This window comes from Pogona vitticeps, chromosome 5 (assembly GCF_051106095.1).
Source record: "Pogona vitticeps strain Pit_001003342236 chromosome 5, PviZW2.1, whole genome shotgun sequence".
Taxonomy (NCBI): domain Eukaryota; kingdom Metazoa; phylum Chordata; class Lepidosauria; order Squamata; family Agamidae; genus Pogona; species Pogona vitticeps.
In genome coordinates this window covers 155,675,118-155,702,126 of record NC_135787.1, presented here as the reverse complement: position 1 = coordinate 155,702,126, position 27,009 = coordinate 155,675,118, and the positions used below count along the sequence as shown (strand labels likewise).

General features: G+C 39.1%; 2 protein-coding genes across 6 annotated transcripts in view; one reads left to right on the top strand and one right to left on the bottom strand.

Moving 5' to 3' along the window:
* The window catches only part of EEA1 (early endosome antigen 1), a 93,072-nt gene extending 85,132 nt beyond the window's left edge, over positions 1-7,940 (top strand). For both annotated transcript variants that reach the window (XM_020816012.3, XM_020777325.3), the window contains 4 exons: positions 377-615; positions 1,361-1,481; positions 2,218-2,316; positions 3,717-7,940. In XM_020816012.3, coding sequence (XP_020671671.3) covers positions 377-615; positions 1,361-1,481; positions 2,218-2,316; positions 3,717-3,839 — 582 coding nt within the window. In that variant the 3' untranslated portion in view covers positions 3,840-7,940. The remainder of the gene's footprint in view (positions 1-376; positions 616-1,360; positions 1,482-2,217; positions 2,317-3,716) is intronic.
* The window catches only part of PLEKHG7 (pleckstrin homology and RhoGEF domain containing G7), a 38,104-nt gene continuing 17,903 nt past the window's right edge, over positions 6,809-27,009 (bottom strand). For all 4 annotated transcript variants that reach the window (XM_020777334.3, XM_078394824.1, XM_078394825.1 and 1 more), the window contains 8 exons: positions 26,526-26,639; positions 22,935-23,106; positions 22,036-22,151; positions 20,463-20,556; positions 14,252-14,331; positions 12,551-12,710; positions 9,104-9,201; positions 6,809-8,671 (listed from right to left, as the gene is read on the bottom strand). In XM_020777334.3, coding sequence (XP_020632993.3) covers positions 8,564-8,671; positions 9,104-9,201; positions 12,551-12,710; positions 14,252-14,331; positions 20,463-20,556; positions 22,036-22,151; positions 22,935-23,106; positions 26,526-26,639 — 942 coding nt within the window. In that variant the 3' untranslated portion in view covers positions 6,809-8,563. The remainder of the gene's footprint in view (positions 8,672-9,103; positions 9,202-12,550; positions 12,711-14,251; positions 14,332-20,462; positions 20,557-22,035; positions 22,152-22,934; positions 23,107-26,525; positions 26,640-27,009) is intronic.

Genomic DNA, 27,009 nt, shown 5'->3' with positions numbered 1-27,009 from the left:
TGCAGTGTTCCTTGCTCCCCAACCGCCAAAACAAAAACAAAAACAAAAAACCGTTGGTTGTGGATTTTCAGAAGCTCTGTTACTGCATGAAAAGTGGCTCTGATTTCCCATGGCCAGGGATTGGTGGGTTGGATCATTATGAGCTCTTAAAGCCTTATGATTATGGAAGGGAAATTTGGGATCCAGGGTAGGGTTTCCATATTTATTTATTAATTCATTTGCACTATAATGAAAAGGTTTGGGAGGCACATAAAAGGCAGCAGCCTCTTCTTTGTCCCTTCCTGAGTACAGTCTCTAGGGAAATAATATCCGTTCCAAGATCTCAGAGTTGTTAGAATGAGGATTGCTTATGCTTCCAATGTTTCTGTTATTGTAGCAAGATGAGATCAAAGGGAAAGCTGAGCAATTTAAAAGCCACGAGGAGGCTGAGAGCAAGCTCAGTATGCAGATCACAGCTTTGAATGAAAACCTGGGGACAGTGAAGAAAGAGTGGCAAAGCAGCCAAAGAAGGGTTAGTGAACTAGAAAAACAAACAGATGATCTGCGTGGAGAGATTGCAGTGCTGGAAGCCACGGTGCAAAATAACCAAGATGAGAGGAGAGTGTTGTTGGAAAGGTAAGTTAGTGAATGAGGCACACAAAAACAAATTCTGTGGCAATTTGTACTTTTTACAATTTATTGAGTAGAAGAAATCCCATTGTTAGGCTGGAGATGTAATTTTGTGTTTCAAAACTCAGATTCTCTGGTATGCAAGTAGAAATTGTGTATTCACAATAAACTACATAATTTGATAAAATGGGTGGCTGTTAAAATATGAAATCAGTGCCTGACTCTTGTTTATAACATGGTTATAATATACAGTAACATGCTTTAAGCAATGCATACGATTATTTATTCCTTGGCTGTAATAAAGCTCTCAGGATTCTCTGCTGAAGATTGGATTAAAAAAATGCATGGTCACTTCACATGCTTCTTAATAGCCCCTCTCATTCCCAGTTGGTTTTTCTTGTTGCTATGGTTGAAGCCAGGTTGGAATGGTAATTTTCATTATATTCATTTTCATTTATTTGATTAATTTTAAACCCAGTTTTTCACCATGTTGTGCTCAAGGTGGCTTATAGTCTTCATAAAAATATAAAAACAATACCAAAGTTTACCAAAATAAAGTTTACTTTGGAAAACCCAAAGTAGGAAGGAATCTAAAAGCCTTATTTTTCTCTTTTTTTGTTTTTGTTTTCCCAATTCATGTTTGTCTTGATGCTGTGTGATCAAACAGCCTCGTTACAAGGCTGTGTTGAAATATTCTCTGTGTATATTACTTTTGCAGTTACATTTTAGAGATTTACTGTCTTCTCTGTAGGTGCCTTAAAAGTGAAGGGGAAATTGAAAAACTTCAGAGCAAACTACTGGATGCACGAAGAAAACTGGATGATACTACTGCAGCCATGCAAGAACTGGGTAGAGAGAACCAGTCGCTGCAGGTATTCTATTTTGGTTCAAAAGACAGTCAATGCTAATGTAAACTTTATTCAGTTAAATGTTATTTCCCAGAAAAACATGGAAGCTTTGGGCAGAATAGATGAGCTAAATATGGTGATCTGATCTCCGTGGCAGAAATGATGTGTTTATTCTCAGTGCGGAAGTTCTTGGGTTGTATTTAGAAATGAGTTATTGGGTTTGTATGGAGAATTAGTGCAGGGAAATCACCCCAGAGGGAGACCACAGCTGCGATACAAGGATATCTGCAAGTGGGATCTGAAGGCCTTAGGAATGGACCTCAACAGATGGGAAACCTTGACATGCGAGTGTTCAGCCTGGAGGCAGGCTGTGCATCATGGCCTCTCCCAATTTGAAGAGACCCTTGTCCAGCAGGCCAAGGCAAAGAGGCAGTCACGAAAGCAGCAAAATAAGGGAGCTGGGCAGAGGACAGATTGTATTTGTCTTCATCGTGGAAGAGATTATCACTCTTCAATTGGTCTTCGCAGCCATACTAGACGCTGTTCCAAGTCTCCATACAGACCATGTTATCATAGTCTCTCAAGACTGAAGAATGCCTAATCACTGGGTTTGAAATACTGCATATGTTTATGAATGAGAAGGAGGATTCCCCCCCCCTTACATTACCAATGTTATTTTTTAATTTCCTTTGAATGGTTTCACCATGATTTGGGATTTTGATTTAATGTTAACTAAAGTTTCTGCTATTTTTTCTAATAGATTAAGCATACACAAGCTCTAAATAGGAAATGGGCTGAAGACAATGAGGTTCAGAACTGTATGGCCTGTGGAAAAGGTTTTTCTGTAACAATAAGAAGGGTATGTATGTCAGGGAATATCCTACAGAATTTCTTTTCTTAAAGCCATAAAGCAATGTTTCAAGAAAACATTTTTTAAAAGTGCATTCAGTTTTTGTTAGTATCGGAGAGATTTGTTCAAGAAAAGTATTTTGTCCCATGCACAGTGCTGTAAAAAGACTTGTCATGAGCAGAGCTGGAAGCATTTTTAGAAAGCATATTTACTTTCACCAAACTGATGATACAAACCTGTTGAACCAGGCAGGTGCATCTTCCTCCCTCATGCTCTGACAGGCAATGTTCTGATGAAGACAGTTTGAGAATTATAACACTGTGAAAGGCATGGCTCTTCCATCTTCAGAGCAGACTGCTCCCAAAGAGGGTGCCCAGAGCAGGGCATTGTGGGAGGGGGTGACGTTCCTACCCACCATGCCCAGGTCTACGAAATAGCTCAGGATTCAGCATTTGGGAACTAGCAATCTCTTTGGAGACAGGTACCATCGTTCCCTCAGCCGTACTCTTAGCACTGCAATAGATGGTGGATGGCAATGGTTGCAGCAATGGTGTGTGTGTGTGTGTGTGATGGTGATTGCTCCGGAGGCAGCACAGTGGGGGTGGGTTGTAGTGATACTTTGCTTCTTGTACCAGGTTATAGGAGCGCTTGGGCCACAAGGTTCATAATGAGATGCACGTGCTTTTTATATATGTTCACACTGGCCTGCAGTCAAAAAGGCCAGCATGATATTTGCTCGGAAACAGCTTATTATATTCCTACTGCAGGACATCCTCTGATTGTTTAGATACACCTTTTGTTGTTTTAAAAACCCAACCTCTTCCTGTCCTCTGTGCCTACATATGCATCTGTTTGCATGACCCAAACACACATTTCTGGTATTGTAGTACAATCCAGTGTCCTTCCTGGTACACGTTTTGACAGAAAATCTTTGCACACTAAACAGTTTGGTTTAGCTTTGATCCCCTACCCTGTAGCACTTTTTAAAATAGTACACACATTGCTGTCTTAATGCACTCCATTATCTATGATGCATTTAAAAATGCATGGGGGTTTTAAGCCTTCTATTTGTGGGCTTTTCTTTCCTACGCTGTTCTCTCCTAGCATGGTCTGATTTGTTCCCCCCATCCTTAACAAAAAATTTAATGCATAATTGTATAATTACTGGCCACTGTATATTATCTTTGCTCTTCCAATACTTAGCATCTTTGACATTCTTGGTTTAAATTGTAAACTATAAATTACCAGTTCATACTTCATAGCAAACTGTGAAGCACTCTAAAGATATAAATAGCAAACTGAATTGGGATGTTTTAGGGGAAGGAGGTGTGTGTGCTCCTGTAGTTCCACACTATGGCTTGTATCGTGCCTGACCTGTATGTAACTCCTTCTTATCCCTCTGTTTACAGCATCACTGCAGACACTGTGGAAATATCTTCTGTGCTGAGTGCTCCTCAAAGAATGCCTTAACTCCTTATTCTAAGAAGCCTGTTCGTGTCTGTGATACTTGTTTCAACGACTTGCAAGGATAATTACTCACAACTCTTAAATGTCATGCTAGAATAAAGTTTCTTTTATGCACTTCATACAACACTCAGACTACTGTTGGTTTGGGCAATGATTGTAACAACTGGCAAAATTATAGTGTAGTTTATACTTAACTGATAAAGTCAAACAGTTGTACTACTTGTGAGGCTGAAGTTATCTATGGCTTATATGGTCTTGATGCTACGGGAGCTTCTGTGTTGAGTTTTAAGTCCCAAGTAACTTGTAAATAACGTTTAAGCAGAGGAGTAACAATGTATTTTTTTATCTCAAATTGTTTGTTTGAAAGTAATATCTTTTAAAGTAAACATATTTGCAGGGATTTTGCATATGAAATATTGCTGCTGTAATGGCATAGTCACAGTTTAAAGGCTGCATTGGAGTGTAAAAGATATCTAGTATCCCCCAAACAAGAAGATTTTTTGCCTCTTTCTCCTTTCTCCCTTTCTTTGTAAGAGACACATACTCTCACTGGGAGCACCACTGGCTGTGTAGTGTGCCCACTTAGTACAAATTTGCTTTGAGTTTTTTAAAACGTCAGGCTTTTTCATGACAGTGCCACTGTATATCCTTCACTGAAAATGAAAAGCAATGGCAAGATTGTTTTGTATATTTGATGTCTCTTCTAAGAATACTCTGCGTTATATGAAAATTGGGTGTGCTATATGGTCACTGATATACAAGTAGGCAGAGCAGTATTTTGCCCCCTCATACATTAAAAGTCCTTATCTTGTTTCTTTGTTAACATTTTAAAAAAATATTCACAGGAAACACTTCATGTGTTATCCAGAAAAATAGATACATAAATTACAGTAATTCAAGATACATACAGTAGTTCAGAAAGTTGGTGAGAGTCAGTGTAGTGGTGTGGATTGAGTATCAGACTCCGACTTAGGGCTAGGTACAGATCCATGCTTAGCCATAGATACTCACTGGAAGAGTGACTTTGGTAAAACTACTCCTTAAATATCTCGCATACCTTGAAAACCCTGTTTGAGTCATTGTGAGTTGGATGTGAATTGATAACACATAAACTTAGTTTAGAAAGTAATTGGCCATCTTGGTTTTTTCTTTCTTTCTTTCTTTCTTTCTTTCTTTCTTTCTTTCTTTCTTTCTTTCTTTCTTTCTTTCTTTCTTTCTTTCTTTCTCTCTTTCTCTCTTTCTCTCTTTCTCTCTCTCTTTCTCTCTCTCTCTTTCTCTCTCTCTTTCTTTCTCTCTTTCTCTCTCTCTCTTTCTTTCTTAGGTTTGTATTGCATTCCTACAGATTTAGAGTGAAATTCTCAGACTGAAAGGAAAACAAGGTATACTTACCTGGCAGGGGAGATACCTTGATCATGAAAGGGAAACAAAGTTTCATCTTGGGTAGAATCTCTTTTTTGCTTTACCTGGATATTTTAATGAGTTAAATCCCTGCTACAGCTTTTATAATACAAGGGTGGCTGAACAATTTTGGATGTGGCTATTTTATTTCAGCAATTGGATTTTGGCAGCAGGTGACATTTCCCAACCACATTGCTCTATATATATTCTTTTGATTGAGAAATGACGGTAATTTTTACCTACATATATGTATGTTCACTCTCTGTTGATATAAAAGTGATCTAGGACGACTAACATATAAGGTGACATTAAAATTAACCTGTTTGGGATTGTGATGTGTTTTTAAAATAACAATGTAATCCTTCGGCTATTTGGATGTGATCCTAGCAAGCTAAAACTGGAATACAAAGGTAGGAAAGAAAAAAAAGCAGTTTTACATCGTTATTTGCAGAGATACAATGTGTCAGTAGGAGAGCATGTCCTTTGCATGCAATAGGTCTTAGAGTTCTTAGAACAGTAATTCTCCCCACTGTGTAAGAGCAGGAGGAGGCGCATCTCTTACTAAATAGCATTAGCTGCTTGGTAGTTTTTGTAGCTGCTTTAGTTCAAAAGAATTTGAACACAAACCACCTGATCTGCATCTAAATTGTAAAAGATTAAAAAGGTTTCAACTAATTGGTTGGGTAAAAACTGCAGTCCTAGAAGCTGCACTCATACACATGAAGACAGGTGGAAATGCATCTTGTTCAGAAGAAAGCATAAGGTGTACCCTAAAGTTTAGACATTTGGATGACTTCAGTGGCAACACAAAGAAACCTCAGGATGGGTAAGGTAATAGTATTGTCACTTGCACTATGCACTTTCTTTCTAGTGTAACCAACACAATATGCAAGAGATGAAACAGCAGTTTTGCAAAAACTAATATAATTAATTGATTCAGAAGGCTGGGTATTCTTAGATAATTGCTCATCAAAGTTCATGCTAAATAACTGCATTATGGTGCACAGGTATAATTGTATTCATAATTCCTGGTACCCTCAAGAGTACATATCTATAGGAAAGAAATTTGCCAATTCCCTAAAATATGTGTTTGTTTTAAAATTTCACATCTTGAATATAGGCAGAGCAGTTTTGCACAGTTTCTGCTATCCAGATATGAACTTTGTTTTCCTACCATTAAGTCACAATGGATTTACTTGGATGGTCTGTTTTCCAGACTATGGCAATAAGTAGAGAGAAAAGTCCCCTGTCTAAGAGCAGGTGTTCTTGAATTGACATTCTGTTTTCAGGAGTTTAAAAATATATATATGGTTATCAAAATTTAAACTTCCTATTTGGTAATTAAGAAAATGAATAAAATTTGTTAACCCTCAGTGTTGATAGTTCTGCCTCAATTCATTGGACAGCTCAGTATTCTATGTAGTCATTTTATAACCGGTACATAAAGACTTCACTAGGCTAAGGAGTACATACTTGATACAGTATTAGGAAATGGATACTAATATTAATATTGGGAAACTAGTTATTTCTCTTCAATTTTATCAAAGAAACACCAGATTTGGTGGAATTTGCTTTCTCGGATGTCATTTCTTCTACGAGTCCATTAGAAATCCATTTTGTTCCTGGCTTTGTGTGCTTCAGTTAGGTCATTCATTTTCGACCAGTACGCAGGTCTGAGTCTCCTGTTCTTCACTCTTGTGCAATGGATATTTTACCATCTTGTTAAATCCCAGATCTCAGCACCAAAGGGATAAGAGAAAAAGAGAAGTTGCATTGCGTTAGCAAACACAGAAATATTTTATAATCAGAATCTGTCCAAAATGCTGCTTGTATAGGATTTGTCACTTTTGTAATAAAATGATTTTTAAAAACATAAAAACTCCAATCTGACACTTGATGCCACTACATAAGATTTCATTTAAAACTACCTCTTGATATGAAAGTCTGTTTTGATAGGGTCTCCTCACTGTAATGTTAGGTATTGATTTGTGGTGGCTGCCAAATTTCAAAGTGTTTTGTCTCACCAAAAATGTAATATTTGGGTGTGTATGCTTAGATAGACTTGCATATGCTCTTTTGATGTCAGTTCAATGCATTTGTAGCTGCTAGACAGAAATCAAATTATCACAGAAATGGTCCTAGTTGTCGTTTATGCAGCTACATATTGGCATTAACAGTTATGTGCCCTTAAATTAGCCTCTGTTTTCAAAAATCTTAAAAAGTTGGTAAATGCTATACTGCTCTTATAGCTATGTGCCACAAATCGTACTGTCCTGTTGGCCTACTTCTAACAACTATTTTATTATGGTTGCATATGTGAATATTGTGCATAATATTTTCTGTATAATTGTATAAATCAGAATTGGAAATGTCTGTGCTTACTTTATATTTCCAGAAGATGTATTAAGGTAAACTTACCTAATAAACACTGCACTTCTTTTTCAATTGGACCCTTACACTCACTTTATCTTGTAGATAGTCTTGCATGATTTTTTATCAGTTGGATTCTCTTAAACCCTCCTTTCTGTGGTGTGTTTATGACTTGTAGTCATGTAGTTGTGCCTTACATTGTGAAAGAGTTTAGTTTAGTATGCACTGTAATCCCTAAACTCTGCATTCGGAAAGTAATGAGAGCGCAAGAGCAAGAAAGCTACACCACGCACCAACTAATTCTGTATGAAACACATGGGTGGAAATTTGTGGAAATGTTACTTTTGTATTCTAATCTGTTACGCAGCTGAAAATAAAATTAGACATTTCTAATAGACGATTTGCAGTGACCAATTTGCTGTTCTTTTGCTGATGTAGATAGAAAGCTGTCACTTTATGAACTTGTGTTCAGTAGAAAATTCAGATAGCAGCCAAGCAAGCCAGACAGACATTATTTCTTTATTCCAGATCTGCATGGCTATCACCTTTTCCTTTCCTTCTTGATTGTAAAAAGCTACTCTGCATTAAGTGTGCTGAGTTTTGTCCCATGAGAAAAACTTATGAAAAGTCAAAATCTTACTTTAACTTGGGGTAGGTGTTTCTGTGAAGAGTGCTGCTATGACCTGACTGTTGAATAACTTTAAAAGAAAAGTTTAACAGATTATGGTTTAATGGCACTTGATTTTCCTTTCTGTTTATCATATATTTTTCCAAGTCTCTTTCTTTGGTGTATCACGAAGAACAGACCCACAATAAGGCAATCAAAAGTTTCTTCTCTGAGGAACTGAAAGGCATACAGTACCAATGTGACCATCCAAGATGGATTTTGTTCCCATCTGAACTCCATTTCAACAATTATGCTAACATGGTTCCTACTTTCCTTGCTCCCAAAAGCATTCCAAACCTTTTAATATGTTTTCATTAACAAAAAAGATTGCTACAGTGTCCATTGGTTCCGCAGTTAAATTTCAGATGATTCTGCAGCTAAAGTGGAAAAAGTGGTTTGAGGACGATTGAGTCTATTTGAGTAATTCAAGATTGCAGTTTCCATCTGGGACATCCATGTTTTCTGTAATAGAAAGTATAATCTGAGTTATGTTATTTCCATAGATACAAGAACTAGAGATTGCTATAAATTGTACATGTGGGCAATAATGTGCATACTATGTAAATGACTTCTAAATTATAGCAGAATTGAGACATCCCCTCCAAGTAACCAGACTAACTCAGTGGAGAGGGAGGGAGTTAAATGTGGTTTTGCTTCACATTCTCCTTTCAGAGAAAATATTAATAGATGCTTCAGTAGGAATAACATCTATTCATATTCATCTTTATCATAATCTTTTAAAGAAAGTGTTGCCTTGTTCTGATGTTGTATGGGACAGTAGTCAACAAACACAAATAATAATGGGAGGGTGTTAAATTTATCTTGGATGCCTCTCTTCTGTTGATTCAGCATATTATGTTATAAAATGTTTGTGCGGGGGGGGGGGGCAAATACCTTGATAGATTCTGTTTGTGCTTGGAGTAGGAAGGCTGCTATGCACTGCTGATACCTATTTTCATGTTGTATTAGAAAAGCATTTCGCAGTCCTAAAACTATGAAAAAATTAAGACACGGTGAGAAACAATGTCCACTGCAGGCATCAATAAATAATACATGCCTGTCTGTTTGAAAAGGACTGTTAATTGCATAAGTGCCTGCAAAGTACAAAACACACCTCAATATCACAAAAGCACACGTTTCAACATACACAAGCTATTTCAGTGGAAAAACACGCAACAATCTGGGGCAGTAAATGCAGAGCTGGGAAGTAACAGTTACCCGTAACTAGTTATTTTTAAATAAATGATATAATTATGTTCCTTTTAAGATGTAACAAGTGACACTTAACATCTTAGCTGTATTAAGTAACAGTTACTTTTAACAGTTACTTTTAAAGCCTTTTAAAGGCAATTTTGGGCCATGTTCACACACTTTTTCCAGTTTTTATGCTAGCAAGGTACGTATTAGCATTCTCCTTTGTATTTCTATGGTGGAGTAATAGAATGGACCAATATACAGAACTGTATTTCCATGTATTTTTCTGGGCTGTTGGCGATAACATACGCTTGATGGCATGTAACTCAGAATTTCCTGAATAGTTGAAGCAGTGATAATTGTAACTCCTGTAATGAGTAATGCAGTGAGTTCCATTAAAAAAAGAACATTCCAAGTTCTGAGAAAATTTTAGAGTTAATTTGGATATGCAGATACCAGTATGAAATGATAAGAGTGAGTTGTAGGTTTATGTGTATTTTAAGCCCACCTCTTCTGCTGTTAAAAAAGGAAAAGGAAAAACCCTATGTAGTGTTTTATGTAACTAAAAAGAAGAGAGAACGGGTCAGAACCAGCTAGATAATGGGTTCTGCCCTTGCTTATTATTAGCTGAAAAAAGTGTATTTTAAAGGTTGACTTAGGAATAGTTCACAAACCACTGAAAAACAGAAAACAGTGAAAAATGGTCCCACTGAATATTAATCTTGCATCTTAATAATGCATTATCTTGGTCAAAAATGTAAAAGCTCATTTCCAAACATTATTCTGGGTGATCATTTTTTTTAATAAGATAACTTTCTCCATATAAAAACAATGTTACAAGACAATGGCCAGAATCCTGTTGCGCAACTTTACCACACTCAGCTATGATTATGTCATCAATTGTGATGGAGGAATTAAAACTTCCCATTTAAAATTAAATGGTGACTGGGAGGAATTAAAAACCTCCTGTTCCTTGCCCAGGTTCTGGAGATCCCTAGGGATCCTTTTTTATCCTGGGGAAGCCTTTGGGATTCATGAAATGCGGAAGGGAGCTCTTAATGTCCAAAAATTACTGGTACTGGGCATTAAAGACTTCCATGTTTTGTGACTCCCAAAGGCTTTCCCAGTGTGAAAGGGATCCCTAAAGATCCCCAGAACCTGGGAGTGGTGAATAGGAAGCTTTTAATTCCTCCCCCCCCCCCAAGGCTGCAGCTAATGACATTGTCACAGTTGTGCAGCATACAGTTGCAGAACAAGGTTCTGACCGATATATCCTGAGGTCTATTAATGTTTTAGTGGTGTATGGGGGTTCAAGTCCTTTTTTTTCCAGTTCTACATAATTTTGAATGGATTATGTAACTTCATGGAAGAAGCATAGCTTGCGTTTAAAAATTAAATAGACACTAAAAATAACTTTATCCAATTTCTAAATGTCAAGGATCTGATTGCCAAGATTGTAAAAATGTCTATGGAATTTAATAATTTGTGAGGAGCAAGAAGAGAATATTAAAGACCGGGTATGAGTTTTGAACCTGCTGAAGATCTCCCAAGTTCCACAAATAAAAATGCAACATTTTGTGCATAATTTAACTCGGATCTTCTCCTCTCTAGTTGTCACCACTATGATATAAGATCAGCAATACTTTGTTGGCTCTGTTTTGACATCAAGGTGGGAATTACAATAGCTACGCAGAGGCTTATAAAACACTGCTTGCAAAAATAACATGCATTCTTCCCACCACTATGTCATACAGGGTGGAGACAGAAAATCATTTTAATGAGTTGGTGATACTTTGATAAGAGACATAACTTCTTGTGCTGTATACTCAGCTCTCCTTTCAGAGACCTCTCATCAGGTTTCTGATCAGTCAGGTATTGAAGACCTCTATGGGCAACAGTACCTGTGACATACTACCTCCAACTCTGGTATCTGTGTTATCCTGAGCCTGGCAATGGAACAGAGCAAAAGATACCAAAGTTCCTTGATGTGTGGGGAGAACAGGCAACATGAGAATTATTTGTCATGAAGTTACTTGAATATGACAGTAGTGATGGACAGAGAGGCAGGTCTGAGCAAACAAACGATTCCAGTAGATGAAACTATCCACTTTGGTTTCTACTGATATTTTTAAAAATCCCACCCCAGAATCTAAAACCATATCCAGCATTATTAATGGCCAGTGACAATCTAAGTTTTTTTCTATTCTAAAGGATTAGATGTGCCTAATGGTGGTTCTAGGTTTACAGCTATACAGTATTTTATATTTTGAAAATGGAGAATCAACCTTTCCAGCCTTTCTTGTGTTCAGTATTATTAGGTCAATCCAGGTAAAACCTAAAACAGTTATATATCCAGATGCTAGAGTTTCATTTGAATGTCTGCACAACCTTCCTCTTTCATTTCATATCAGGACATTATCAAATCTTTATGCCTAATAGAAGATGATGATAAATGCCTGCATTTGTGTACCTTTAGGTTGGCACAATACAGGAATTATATCATGAATTTTGAGATTTTCCTTCTGACCAACATGTCTGCCCCTGCTGTTTATTTATTGTGCCCAAAATCCTATTGGATGTTTATGTTGATGTAACTCTGTTTCCACTCATATGTTTTCACTCTGAATTGCACGTTGCATGTCAACATTTTCTGTCTCACAGTGAGTCACACAACTGGCCTGCAATAGGAAATGTGTAAACCAACTTTTTAACCTTAATTAATTAATTAGCTGATAAAAACCAATGGAGTTACACTACTAGATGTAACTAATAGGATTCTGGCCTTTATTTTCTAAATACGAGTCCATCTAAACAACACTATTAAAGCATTTTAATACTGCTAACTGCCATGTCTCCATCCTTTGGAATCCTGGAATTTGTAGGTTTTTTTGAGGCAGATCTCTAGTCCTGTAGTTCAGGAGGGTGAATCTGAGAAAGAATTTCAGGTACTTTAGCAAACCACAGATCCCAGGAATTTATAAGATGGAGCCAAATCAGACTGATAATGATGTAGTATAAATCCTCTCAACGTTAAAAGGAGGGTATTTAGATTGGTATATGAAATATCTGTCGCTATCTATTTGCCAGACTACTGCATAATACTTTGAACATTTTAAATAAAGCCTTATAAAAATATATTTCACACACCTGTTATATGGAATGAATCAATATTTCTTATTGTCAACCTGTCCAGTGGAATAGGCTGGTCAAGCACTGTGCAGTAGCTGCTGTCCTCAAGCAGAGATTGCAACTCCATAGAGAAGAAAGGGCAGGCCGGGTTTAAACTCAGGTCAGAACTTCCAGATTTCTGGAATAAAATGGAGGAACCATATATTGCCTGAAACCTTATATTGCCTGTATATTTATTCTGAATGAAAATTGGCTTAGTGTTTTCCGTGCTAAATGTTTCACCTGCAGCTTGTGAAGTACATATAGGTCTACTGAAACTGATTCACAGTTAATACTCCTGTTTTTCTGCCACTGTGCTAGCTTCATGTGACAGAAAGTTCTTACATTTATTAAATGGTTGCCATGTTTGATACCTTCATTTCATAGCTGAAACTGAAAGATTGCACTTTATCTAGAGGTCCTTGGGAAACAGATTGAAAGAGTTGAATCAATTGGCTTTGCTTGATTGTGTTACAATTAGCACTGTTTTCAAAATATACCATAGAGATTGTCTAGGATGCAAAATATAGATAGCTGCCATCACACCAAGCCTACTTCTGTGCTTGTTTTTTTTTTTTTTAAGTTTGAGCAGTTTCACAGACTGTAAAGCCATTTCTGGCTAACCTGTGGAGTCAAGAATTGAGCAGAAAGTCCATCGTCTCCAGTCCACTAGCCCTTTATCTACATTTCAGTAATTGTGAGGGGCAGAGTTGAGCCTCTACATGTTTTGCAATTTTATATATTTATGACCCTTTGTCCCACCAAGAATGCACTACAAAATAGAAGATTATAAGCAAAATATGCCAAATTTACGGCACATCATAAACAACACTGGTGATACAAACACATAACAGGCATTCTTTGTAAAACCTGCTGCATCGTAGAATGCCTTCTCTGCCTTGGGAAGCTGATTTCAACCCCAAAAGAAGAAATGGCTGGCTTTCACGGATTCTTTAAATTGTTTTTTTTCTTCACACTCCATGCCTGAAAAATCTTAAGAGGTCCAGAGGTTTTTCAGGTATTTTGTGACCCCTGATGACTTCAGTCCATCTGCTTTTCTGTTGATTTACCTATTCTTTCTATGAATATTAGGGATGTTTTCAAGCTACATCAAGCATTACTGCCTGCTTTTCACCCTGTTCCCCTCCCTACCACAACTGTGCATCTGTTGTCAATTTGTCACCTGTCCGTTTATTGCTTTACTAACTGGAAGTGATGCCAGGTCAGCAGCATCGCTCAGATTCCCTCAGATAGGATCTGAGTCCAGAGGCAAGTCCTTCTGGCCTGGAGAAACACAGCCATTCCCTGATTCTCCAGACACTGCTTAGAGACCTGGCAACTCTACGTGACTCATGATGGATGTCCAAAGCACCAGGGCTGCTATTTGTTTTGTTTTGTAATGTCACTCTGCATTCTGGAAACTGCCACCCATATCTCAGGATCCTGTTGTTGGATAATTTTCTTCAAATATTATCAGATTGTGCCACCATTCCAAGAGAATATGTTATAATTTTTAAGTTATGTTCACCAATTTTTTTTCACTATTTACATATTTACTTATACCAAAAATGCACAAGTCTTTCTCCACCATTTTAACTTTTTAAAAAATTACTTCCAAATATTTCCACAACTTCAAAAACATGAACACACGACTGCAGTTGATCATGCTGCATTTCATACCTTTTTCAGCCGGTTAGGTTTTGTAATTAAAAGCAAGTCATCAAATAGAAACAGGTAAACATCAACAACTCTCATATGTTCTGTGGAAAAATCAAAATATTAAATTGGAGTGTATAGATCTTAAAAAACAACAACACCTAATGAAGAAATAATCCCACCCACCTCTGTTTATCCCACTCCTTACGGGACAATGAACTCTAGCCAGCATGGCTAACAGGAAGAGAGGGTGGAGTCTTCAGTTCAGAAATATCTGAAGGTCCATCCTCGCATCAGAGCCATGGTTGTTTCTAGAGCAAATAATTCTCTCAAAATGTATGAATTAATAAAATATGATCAAATACATTCCAGAACAGAAATAACTGAACCTATACAGAAAAAATGATTTCTTTGGAAGAGCAATTAAACTTTCCATATTTGTATGCATAATTTATATTTTTATTAGCCTCAAGCATATACCAGGCCCACTAGTTTAATTTCAAGGACAGTGAATATAATACAGTTTTTCCTGAAGCAGCTCTGTACTTCCAGTTCAGCTGTTGACAGACCTTGCTCTCACATTGTTTTTTTGTTTTTTTACATTTGAGAATAATGCTTTTCTTGAGTTTCATGGTAATATAAGTATTCTAGCTTCATAGTCAGTGTACTTCAAACTATTCAGGAATCGAGAAGGAGGTGGCTTTCATGTTTACTGTTGTTTTTAACCTGGGGGGCAGGGCAGGGAGGCCGGCACATTTGGGGATGTGGCTGAGGAGAATTGATCTTCCCCCAACTTTGGCGAACTTGCTCTGTAATTCTGATAATTCGAATGAACAGATCTAAGGAAAAAAATGTCTGAGGTAATGAAATGTCGTGAGGCAAATGTGGTAGAAACATGCCACCTCTCTCTTCTACAATGCCCAGGTGCACAAATGGCCTTTGAAAACTCTCCACCCTATTTGCAAGACAAGAAATCGGCAGGTCAATTTCACTGGATTTCTCCAGGGGAAGGAAAAATTCTCTGATATCATTAGTATTGGCTACAGCCCAGCTTTGCTCTTTCCCTCCAAAAGAATGGTAACATGATTGCCTACTCCACAATGCCCTTTACCTAGCATCAGTTTATGATGTAGTGGTATTTGTGCTCAGTGGCAGCAGGCAGCAAAGAATGGAAGAGGAATGTTGAAACTTGGAATGACTTCTGCAAATTGGCTTTCTCTATTTACTTGTGGGTTTTTTTTTAATAGGCCTCCTTTCTCCAGAAAAGGGGAGCCAAGGAAGCTTTTAGGATTGAAGTTAATACTGTTCTATAATTTTTTTAAGTGAAGCTAATCTTATTCCTCCAATTTCCTAGAAGAGGCTTCCATTTATTTATTTATTTATTTATTTATTTATTGGACTTATATACCGCCCCATAGCGCTACAAGCACTCTCCGGGCGGTTTACAATTTTAATTATACAGGCTACACATTGCCCCCCCAGCAAGCTGGGTACTCATTTTACCGACCTCGGAAGGATGGAAGGCTGAGTCAACCTTGAGCCGGCTACCTGGGATTTGAACCCCAGGTCGTGAGCACAGTTTTAGCTGCAGTACAGCGTTTTAACCACTGCGCCATGAGGCTCTTACCTGCCTCTTTGTTAAGGCCCTTTAACATTTCCTCCAGTGATGCTGTTGAACTTATTGTAACATTCCTGCATTTGGGTGTTTTCTTCTATCTCTTTGTAACTCTGTAATTCCCATGGCTGCCCAAACTTTTTTTGGTCCCAAAAAAGCCATTGGGAGGATTTATTGCTGATACCTTTCTAGTGTGCCCCTCTGATACATGAAAGAAAGAAAAAAAAATCATTATTGGATCTAGACATAAATATGATCTTGATTGTACAGGAACTTGATGATTCCTGCTTGATGTCTGATTTCATACTTGGATGTCTGAAGTTGAATTTTGGCTTTAAGATATCCATTAGAAATAATGGTAGATGTTATTAAATTTATTTCTACTTTTTCAGATTGGTTAGAAGAAGTAAAAAATGACAGTTTTTAAAGTTCAGAAAAAATCCAGCTTTGCTTACCCTTTTAAGGCATTTCAATCCATCTTTGCTTTCCCATTAACACATTTCAGATTTGTGAAAAATTGTGGACTTTCAGCTTCTTCACCACAAGGAAAATCATTTATTATTGGCAGTGTTACATTCTTGTCAGCTGGTATTATTAAAGCCATGACACATTTTGATCTTTGAAGGAGTTATGTCTGTGCTGTACTTTTCTTCAAATAGGATTTGAGCTGATTTACAAGACAGCTGTGTCAGTGATGATACATTTCATGAGTAAATGTGGCTTAAATGTTTGCTTGTTTGTGTCTTTCCTACTGTAGGCTTCTAATAAAGTGGTGAGGTGATTGCTTCACCATGTACATTGATCATGATTTAGTAGGTGCCTTTCAAATGTATGTTTGATTGATTAACTGTGATGAAGTCACCCGACTTATCACTTTCACATTCCCCGAGAGCTTCAAAAGAACTAAGTGCATCGTGAGCCTTTTATGTGTTTGACTTACAGTGCATTTCAGGAAGGGACCATCTCACAAAAAATTGTATATAAATAAATTCAATGGACAACTAAAATGCATGCATTTTAAAATGTGCACAAACATGTTTTAGTCAATGGTTAAATCCATTTATATTAGAAAAAATATACAAAATGTATTTTTAAAGTACTCACAATATTATCACATTTCTGTGGAGGAATAAAAAAGGAAGTCTCAGAATTCACGACAGAACTGAGATAGAATGAAGGTGCCAGTGAATACTGACATCCTCAATATGCAATGACAAGGATGAAACTGACAGATTTTTACATCCCTCAAAGGGAATTATCATTAACTATGCCCAATGAACACCTAATATTTTCAATCAACTCAGATCTCATCAGCTAAAAATTAATGAGATCGAGATCTTTATTCCAGTGAAAATGCAGAATAGGTTAGGCATCCTTCAGTCTCGAAAGACTATGGTAGCGTGCTCTGTATGGAGGACTTGGAACAGCGTCTAGTGTGGCTGAGGAGGCCAATTCGAGAGTGACAATCCCTTCCACACTGAAGACAAATCCAATCTGTCCCCTGTCCAGCTCCCTGGTTTTGCTGCTTTTGTGATTTCCTCTTTGCCTCGGCCTGCTGGGCAAGGGTCGCTTCAAATTGGGAGAGGCCACGATGCAGTGCCAGCCTCCAGGCTGAACGCTCAGATGTCAGGGTTTCCCATCTGTTGAGGTCTATTCCTAAGGCCTTCAGATCTCGCTTGCAGACGTCCTTGTATCGCAGCTGTGGTCTCCCTCTGGGGCGATTTCCCTGCACTAATTCTCCATACAGGAGGTCCTTTGGAATCCGACCATCAGCCATTCTCACGACGTGCCCAAGCCAACGTAGACGTCGCTGTTTCAGTAATGTATTCATGCTGAAAATTCCAGCTCGTTCTAGGACTACTCTGTTTGGGACTTTGTCCTGCCAGGTGATGCCAAAAATCCGTCGGAGGCAACGCATATGGAACGTGTTCAGCTTCCTCTCCTGCCGTGCACAAAGGGTCCAGGACTCGCTGCAGTACAGGAGTGTGCTTAGGACACAGGCTCTATAGACTTGGATCTTTGTATGTGTCGTCAGCTTCTTATTGAGCCATACTCTCTTTGTGAGTCTAGAGAACATGGTGGCTGCTTTGCCAATGCGTTTATCCAGCTCGACATCCAGAGAGAGGGTGTCAGAGATGGTTGAGCCAAGGTACACAAAGTCATGAACAACCTCCAATTCTTGTGTAGAGATGGTAATGGAAGGAGGTGAGTCCACGCCCTGGCCCATGACTTGTGTTTTCTTCAGGCTGATTGTTAGTTCAAAGTCTTGGCAGGCCTTGCTGAAACGATTCATGAGTTGTTGGAGGTCTTCAGCAGAGTGGGCAACGATGGCTGCATCATCTGCGAAGAGGAAGTCCCGCATGCATTTCAGTTGGACTTTGGTCTTCGCTCTCAATCTAGAGAGATTAAAGAGCTTTCCGTCTGATCTAGTCCGGAGATAGACACCCTCGGTTGCAGTTCCAAAGGCATGCTTCAGCATGACAGCAAAAAAGATCCCAAAAAGTGTTGGTGCGAGGACACAGCCCTGTTTCACTCCGCTTCGGATGTCAAAGGGGTCTGATGTTGAGCCGTCAAAAACTACAGTGCCTTTCATTCCCTCATGGAAAGATCTGATGATGTTAAGGAGACGAGGTGGACATCCAATCTTGGGAAGTATTTTAAAAAGGCCATCCCTGCTAACCAGATCGAATGCTTTTGTAAGGTCTATGAAGGCCACTAAGAGTGGCTGTTGTTGTTCCCTACATTTCTCCTGCAGCTGTCGGAGGGAGAATACCATGTCAGTGGTGGATCTATTAGCTCGAAATCCGCACTGTGATTCTGGATAGACTCTGTCTGCAAGCACCTGGAGCCTCTTCAGAACAACACGGGCAAGCAGCTTCCCTACAACGCTAAGAAGAGAGATGCCACGGTAGTTATTGCAGTCACCCCTGTCTCCTTTGTTCTTGTACAATGTGACAATGTTTGCATCCTTCATGTCCTGTGGTACTCCACCTTCCCTCCAGCAGAGACAAAAGATTTCGTACAGTTCGGTGGTGATGATCTCCTTACAGCATTTCAGCACTTCAGCAGGGATGTTATCCTTTCCAGGTGCCTTGCCGGAGGCGAGGGAGTCCAAGGCCGCTTTTATTTCTGCTAGGGTTGGTTCGCTGTCCAGCTCTTCCAAGACAGGTAGGCACTCAATGTTATTTAATGCTTCTTCGGTTACTACATTCTCTCTGGAATATAGCTCAGAGTGGTGCTGTACCCAGCGTTCCATCTGCTGTGCTCGGTCCTGGATGAGCACACCTGTAGCAGACTTCAAGGGAGCAGATTTCTTCTGTATTGGACCTAAGGCCTGCTTGATACCGTCATACATTCCTTTGATGTTACCTGTGTCCGCTGCTATCTGTATCTGAGAGCAAAGCTGAAGCCAATAGTCGTTGGAGCATCTCCTGGCAGCCTGTTGGACTTGGCTGCGAGCAGCTCGAAGAGCTTGCAAGTTGTACTCGCTAGGACAGGCTTTGTATGCTGCTAGTGCTCTTCTCTTAACCTCGATGGCTGGCATTAACTCCTCTGAATGGGCTTCGAACCAGTCAGCCACCTTTTGGGTCTTCTTGCCAAAGGTGGACAAGGCGGTGTTATAGACAGTGTTCTTGAAGTGTTCCCATCGTTCAGGTGCATTTGCAGTAGCCGGACCTGGAAGGGCTTCCTCAAGTGCTTGGGCAAATTCTTTCACTTTTCTTTGATCGCGAGTCTTGCTGATGTCAATACGTGGTCTTCCTTCCTTTTTCGTGTGATATACTCTCTTTGTTCGTAGTTTTACTCTACTACACACCAGGGAGTGATCAGTATCACAATCAGCACTCTGGTAACTGCGTGTGATCGTAATGCTAGGAAGGCTGGAACGTCTAGTGAGGATTAGATCGAGCTGATGCCAATGCTTGGATCTTGGATGTCTCCAGGAAACTCTATGTTGCAGCTTCGTGTTAAAGAATGTGTTGCTGACGCATAGACCATAATGGCAGCAAAGCTCCAGCAGGCGCTGGCCATTTTCATTCATCTTTCCAATGCCAAAACGGCCTAGACAAGTGGGCCAGGAATTATGATCAGCACCAACTCTAGCGATGACGAAAATGCAGAATAATTCTGTGTAATCAATGATATTTGGGTATAGAAGCAAGTAGCAAATGCTGGCTGAAATCTGTTTAAACATTATCTAATATGCCTCAGTATTCTTGACGGTTCCCTTTGACATGTCCTAAATCAGTTAATTACTATAGCAACACAAATAGAACACCTTGGTTTTTGTTTTGTCATCTTTTCATGTCTTGAGGTAATATGGTGACATAATGGTTTTTGGAAGTCATTGCATTTGCAGAGCTTGAATAGATTGTATGATTAAAACATCCTGTACAAATTACATTGGACTGAAATCAGACTTTTTCCCCCAAGAAAGGAAGGATTTTTTTTTTGGTCTTTTCCACGGGAATTGATACTTGGATAGAAATGGGACTCAGAGTCTTGCCCTAGCATTGCTCAGCATATTCTCTGTATTTTTGTCTACTATGCACTCAAGTTCCCTTTTCAGATTCAGAGATGTTTTAATCCAGTTTACTGCTACATCCAAAATGTAAACTTTACCTGCAAGAGTTAACCTCCCCTCATGAACAAGGGATCTCTTGGTAGGTGACAGGATATTTTCACTGGGGTTGTCCCTTATTGTGTTCTTGAGACCCTTGTGATGAAAAGGGAGAGAGAGAGAGAGAGAGCCATACAAATTCCATTAGTAGAAGTTTGTACTTAAACATTAACAAGAAGTAAGACTCATAATATTACTTCTAAGACAAATGAACATAATGACTTGCTAAGGCTATTCATAGCTGAGTGCTGAGACCCAGAGTCTTGCCCTAGCACTACTCGGCTATAAATGGCTCCAGCGTGTCATTATAGTCATTATTCTTCAAAAATAATGTTCTAAGCATACACATCAGCAGAATTCAAATCAGATAGTCCACCAGACAATCACACTCTCAATAGAACAATTCTACATATCAATTATGCTGGGCAGAGGGATAAACAGCTGTTATATCTTATAAATGACAGGCAAGAAGAAAAGGAGGGAACAAGTAACAGAAGACCACTCAAAAATGGCATAAAAACAACTCCCAGCAGCCCAGAAACATTCCTGAGGTACCAATATAACATTTTAGGCATATAAATTCCTTATACAATGCACAGTGACCAGAATGCTGTTGTTAATTTATGAGCACGTAAGTGAAATCACATACATTGTGGCAACAAACTACTGCAAATGGTTAAGGTGCCATTGTGTTCTTGGGTGTGTGCTTGGTGGTGTGACCATGTATGTGCCCTGGAATGCAACCAGCACCTTGTTAATTAGTGTTAATCTGCCACCACGTCTTAACACATGCTTAGATCACTAACAGGATTCTGACCAATGCATATACATGCAGTATGATACAATATAGCATTTGATTAGGTACTTGTGATTAGTAACAACGAAATTTTGAAGGGCTTCACCTTACATTAAGTAAACCCTCTACCTTTGGTCTAGCAGTTGGGTTTTTTTGTTTTGCCAGTATCAATCCATGGTGATTACGTTCTTTTAGTGTTGCAAATGAAATTGCCTGCTATAGTGACAGCGTAACACATAACATGGGAAGATTCCTAGGTATCACATGCCTACCACATATATTTGTGGGCTCTCGGGACTCCCACTCCCATCAGGCTTAGTCTAACAGTTTGGAAAAATTTATTTATTTATTTATTTATTTTATTTATATCCTGCCTATCTAATCAATTAAGATTACTCTAGGCAGCTAGAGCCTAGAACCCAGAACCCAGAATCTCCTAGTCAGGATGGTCACATTGTAATCTAAAATGTATTTTTCCTAAGCTCTGCCTAGCTCACATAACCAATTGCACATCAACAGTATTGGGAGGGCTACCTGTTCCCCATCCAGTTTCTGCTGAGGACGTATCTTTGATGTGTGTGTTACATGCTATCAAGTCAAAACTGACATAAAGCAGCAGTAACAGGGCTTTCAAGGTGAGTGAGCTATTCAAGGGATGGTTTTACCAGTTCCATGGTCCCCGCAATGAGTTTCCATAACTGAGCAGGGCTTCAAAGCCAGGTCTCCTCAGTCCCAGTCTGTCACTTTATTCACCACACCATACTGATTAAGTAACTTACCTCAGGAAGAAAAAATCTTTTGTCTTGATCCCAAAGGGAAGGCCAAATTATAATTTCTTGTAGTTGCTTAAATTTCTGGAAATTGTCCAGCCATTTCACTTTCCCTTCTAAATTTCCTGAAAGAAACACCATAGTATAGCAAGGCTGGATTACAGATAGTTACCTATCCATGAAGAAGTGGATTATGAACACTTCGTCATAAGCCTTTATGTTTACAGCCTTGGTGTATATACAGTACTTGAATGCTTTCCATATTAAGAAATCCAAATTGAAGTTGGTGGAAAACTAAATATCTATTTAAAATATTTTACCCTGCCTTTTCCCTAAGAGTACATTAGTGCATGTACATCAGTATTTAGGTGGGTGGGGAGGGAAGGTTGTACCAACCACAAGCCACATAGAGATTTTTTTAGTATTGTTTACTGTACAGTCTCCCACCAACCTAGCGGTTCGAAATGCAAATGCAAGTAGATAAATAGGGACTGCCTCGGTGGGAAGGTAACAGCGTTCCGTGTCTAAGTCGCACTGGCCATGTGACCACGGAAGATTGTCTTCGGACAAAACGCTGGCTCTATGGCTTGGAAACGGGGATGAGCACCGCCCCCTAGAGTCGAACACGACTGGACAAAAATTGTCAAGGGGAACCTTTACTTTTACCTTACTGTACAGTACTTTTGTTTTGAACAGGATAATTTTATGCTGGTTAATGCAGTTACTGTGTCTCTCACTGTGTGGGTACATTTGTGTGGAATTCAGGTAATAATGATATCCTAATGTTTATATTGGGGGAAAACACTTTTACATTTTTCAATTTTACAAACACTTTGCAATACAACTTTCATGGATATGCATGCTGAGATACCCACAAAGATGCAGTATTTTAAACTTCATCTACTCACGTATAGATTTTTCCACCTTCTCCTTAAGGGAACCAATGACAACTTTCTCTGCTGGCTCTGTATGTTTCCAGATGTTCTTCAGGAGGAGGGGATAGCGGGTCAATTTGTGTAAAGGTGCAACAAGCAGTTCAGACAGATGAAGCCGTTTGCATTGTTCCTTCTGTTCACACCACTGTTGAATTACAAAGGAGGACAAATAAGTTCATTGGACAAAGAGAAAAGAAAAAAATGAAACAATTATATAGACTAATTATTTGGATAAAAGTTGATGTTATAACCACTTATGTGCTGCTACACCACAATCATTTGGACAAGTCTTTTGATATATCATGGCTTTCTTTATGTTCCTGTGTTCTTAACCCTGGATTTGAAGCAACTAGTTAGAAATTAGCAGTCACTATCTCAATTTTGAAGTTATAACTGTACAGTTATAACTTCATAATTATAACTTCACTTACAGCCAGAGCCGGGCACAAACCACAGTTCAGTGCTTTGGTTGAGTATGGCAGATTGGGCCCATAGGTGTTGTGTGGGCACCCTGGATTCCTTGCCCCACCTTCTCACATGGGTGCCCACTCAGAAGAGGACGCAGGGCATGGAAGCCCAAGGCACTTCCTCTGATGGAGTGCCTGTGAGAGGAGGTGGGGTGGGGAATCCTGGGCGTCCACGCTACACCTGTGGGCCCAATCCACCCAGCCATGCCAAACTGATGTTCATGCCCATTTCTAGTTATTACTTAATGAGAACTTCATTCCTTTTGCAATATAACAATCTCTTTTTAGTTATCTAGAGTAGCCACTCTCAATGGGGGCCATGGATTCATTGTTTGTATCACATCCTTTGTATTGTGTTGCTCACAGCCAAAGACTTTCCTTGTTTGACAGGGGGTCCTGGAACCTGAGAAAAGCTCCTAAAATGTCCATGGCCAAAAAAGAGTTAAGAATGGCTGATACAGAGGATACACATGGTTTCTGAAGTAACTGGTAAAACGCCTTGTCTGCTGACTCATGTTCTGTTGTGTGTGTTAAGGAAGAAGAAAAGCGTTTTTGTGCCATAGGCCAGTGGCTTTGTACCATGAGTAGCTATCTTAGTTACTTTTGAGGACTGGGTCAGAGCTATTTTAGAATCTTAACTATAATGATAATTAGCTATTTCTGAGAACCTTGGGACTATAACTCTAAGTAATTACATTTAGAAATAATTTGCCAAATTCTGCTTCTAAGTTAGTTTTGTATATATACTAGTTATCTCAATAATTGTGTGTGTGTGTGTGTTTCCCAGTAAAATTCATCTTGTGAGTTGCTATTCCAGACCTTAAAATATGTACTAGAATCTTAAAACACTCCTTTCTTAGAAGTGATGCACTGGAGTGACAAATTAGGACAAGTGGAGGATAGAAGTTTTTTTTTTTAAAGTATGGCATGCTTGATAGGCTATGTTACACAAGAGTATTAGCTGTGTCTATGGAAATTTCTAGATTTGGGGAACCCTGTATCTGCTTTCTAACATCTGTTTTACATAGCTAGGAAGTGGAAATACGATACATTAATCATGTTTTATGCATATTTGGCAGTAGGAGAGCAAGCTGTTGATACCCTGCAGCTCTACTTGGCAGGGATCTGCTGGAAATGAACGTGTTGCAAACACTCTATGTAGCCTTAGGCAACCAAATATCTTTCACCCACAGCACTGTCCTTTCAAATATGCAACACTTGCTTGAAGTAAGAACTACGGCTTTCTCTAGGCTGGTGATCTCTCTACACAGGATGAACTGCAGGTCCCATTATTCCGGGGCAGCACGGCCGAAGGCTATGCTGACTGCAGATCATGAAGGTTGTCATCCAGTGTGTTTGCAGAGCACCACCCTTGAGGAAGATTTTTTTTTAACAAATATTCCAAACACTACTGAGAAACATACACCTCTCATTACAAAGACTTAAAAGGAGGAGACTTGATTAGAGATGGGCATGAAGTGGCAAATTGGCCATTCATGATGGTTCTCAGTTCACCAGTGTCCATGAACCACAAACCATGCTGAATTTTTTTTAAAAATGAATTGGTTCGTGGTGCATTTGCTTCAGGTCCATCTGTAAATGAAGGTGGGCTTTCTCTGTACAGTGGGGTCTCTACTTAAGAACTTAATCCATATTGGAAGGTGGTTCTCAAGTTGAAAAGTTCTTATGTTGAATCTGCATTTCCCATAGGAATGCATTGAAAACCATTTAATCCGTATCTGCTCTTTTCCGTCCATAGAAACTACAGTGGAACCTCTACTTAAGAACTTAATCGGTTTTGGAATGGTGTTCTTAAGTTGAAACATTCTTAAGTTGAAGCAAAATTTCCCATAGGAATGGATTGAAAACCAATTAATCTGTTCTGGCTGTTTTTTTGTTATGTAGAGGTGCGTTCGTACATTGAAGCATTAGTTCCCATAGGAACTAATGCAAAGCTGGTTAATACATACTCTACCACTAGGGGGAGAATTTTTTTTTTAACCTAAGATGACCTAAGGTTAAAAAAAGAGCAGGAAAGGTTTTTTTTTCCTGTTCTTATCTTGGATTTCTGTTCTCAAGTAGAAGCAAAATTTAGCAAATGGAGCTGTTCTTAAGTTGGATTGTTCTTAAGTAGAGACCCCACTGTAGTTCAGCTACACAGAAAGTCTTCCTCCATGGGTTTCCCATCCCCCATCATATTTCATGGTCCTCAGCATCAATCCTGACTTGCTCTGGAACATCTCCTCCCCCTCCTCTCTGTTGCTATCATGTTGCCCAGCTGAGTAGGACAGTAGGGTGTCTGGGGTTTATTTCCTGCCATAGTGCTTCCTGGGAGGGTTAAGAAATTGTGGAAAATGTACAGTAATTCATTGAGGATTCCCTATATATAGCCCAGTGGGCAACAGAACTACACTTCCCACAATACCCGAGGCCTCCCAGGAAGTGCTGGGGCAGGAAGTACAGTAGGTCCTAGACAGCCTATTGCTCAACTTAGCGGAGCAGTGACAGCAGAGGGGCAGTGGCCCAGAGCAAGTAAGATAGGTGCTGATGCCCATGAAGGGGGACCTTTGGGGGGGGGGAGGGAGGAGGAGGATGAAGCAAAACAAAATGCCAATGATGAAAAAGTTCGGAGTTTTGTTTCACTTTCTGAAAATGCAGTTCCCCTGACCTGCCTATGAAACAAACCACAAACCGGTCTGATTTGTAGGGAATTCTGGATCCTGGTTGATTCAAATCTCCCCTTCCTCCAACAGTAAAAGAAGTTTCTTGCATCAATGGAGAACAAACTGTTGGTCAAAACCTAAGAACCAGATCAAAGGGAATGTATGCATCTATGTTTGTTTGTTGAATATAGCAACTTTGTTCCACTGCAGGGCTCAAGATAACTAAGGATATACGACAAAGTTTTTCCCCAAGAAAAAGCTCTGAGCTGGTACTCTCAATATTAAATACTGTACTGTATATTGTCTATATTAAGCAATACTTGTCTAATCTACAGCCTCTAATAGCACAACCATGTTAGCAACCATTTTTCTGATATTGCTGCCATAATATTATGACAGCAAAGGCTTAATAAGGACAGCAAAAAACACATTACTTTCAAATAGGTCCCAAAGTCTTCTCTTTTCTTCAGTTTTTCCAAGTAAAAGACAGCGGAGGTGTAATTCAGGCAATAAACCTGGTGGCTCTGAGACATATTTCCTTCAAAATACTGCAAGACCAAAAAAAAAAAAAAAATCAGAGAGAGAGAGAGAGAGAGAGAGAGAGAGAGAGAGAGAGATCCTTTTCAGAAACAAGGTGTAACACCTTGTGGCCATAGTACTCTGGACCAGTTCCACCTTACAGTTGTGTGAGCCAGAGATCACCCTGTTTATAGCTGGAGGGGAGCGGGGGGGGGGCTTATGTGAACACAAATCGATAGACCTCCCTGGATAAGCATTAAGAAAGTGTAAGCGCCCACACAATACATTGTTCTGCAAGCAGTAAAAATGAATGGATACTGGCTTAGACAAAGAGCAACAGAATACTAAAAACTGGCCCATACATTCACTGAGATTCATTTTATAATAGGTATCTTTGTT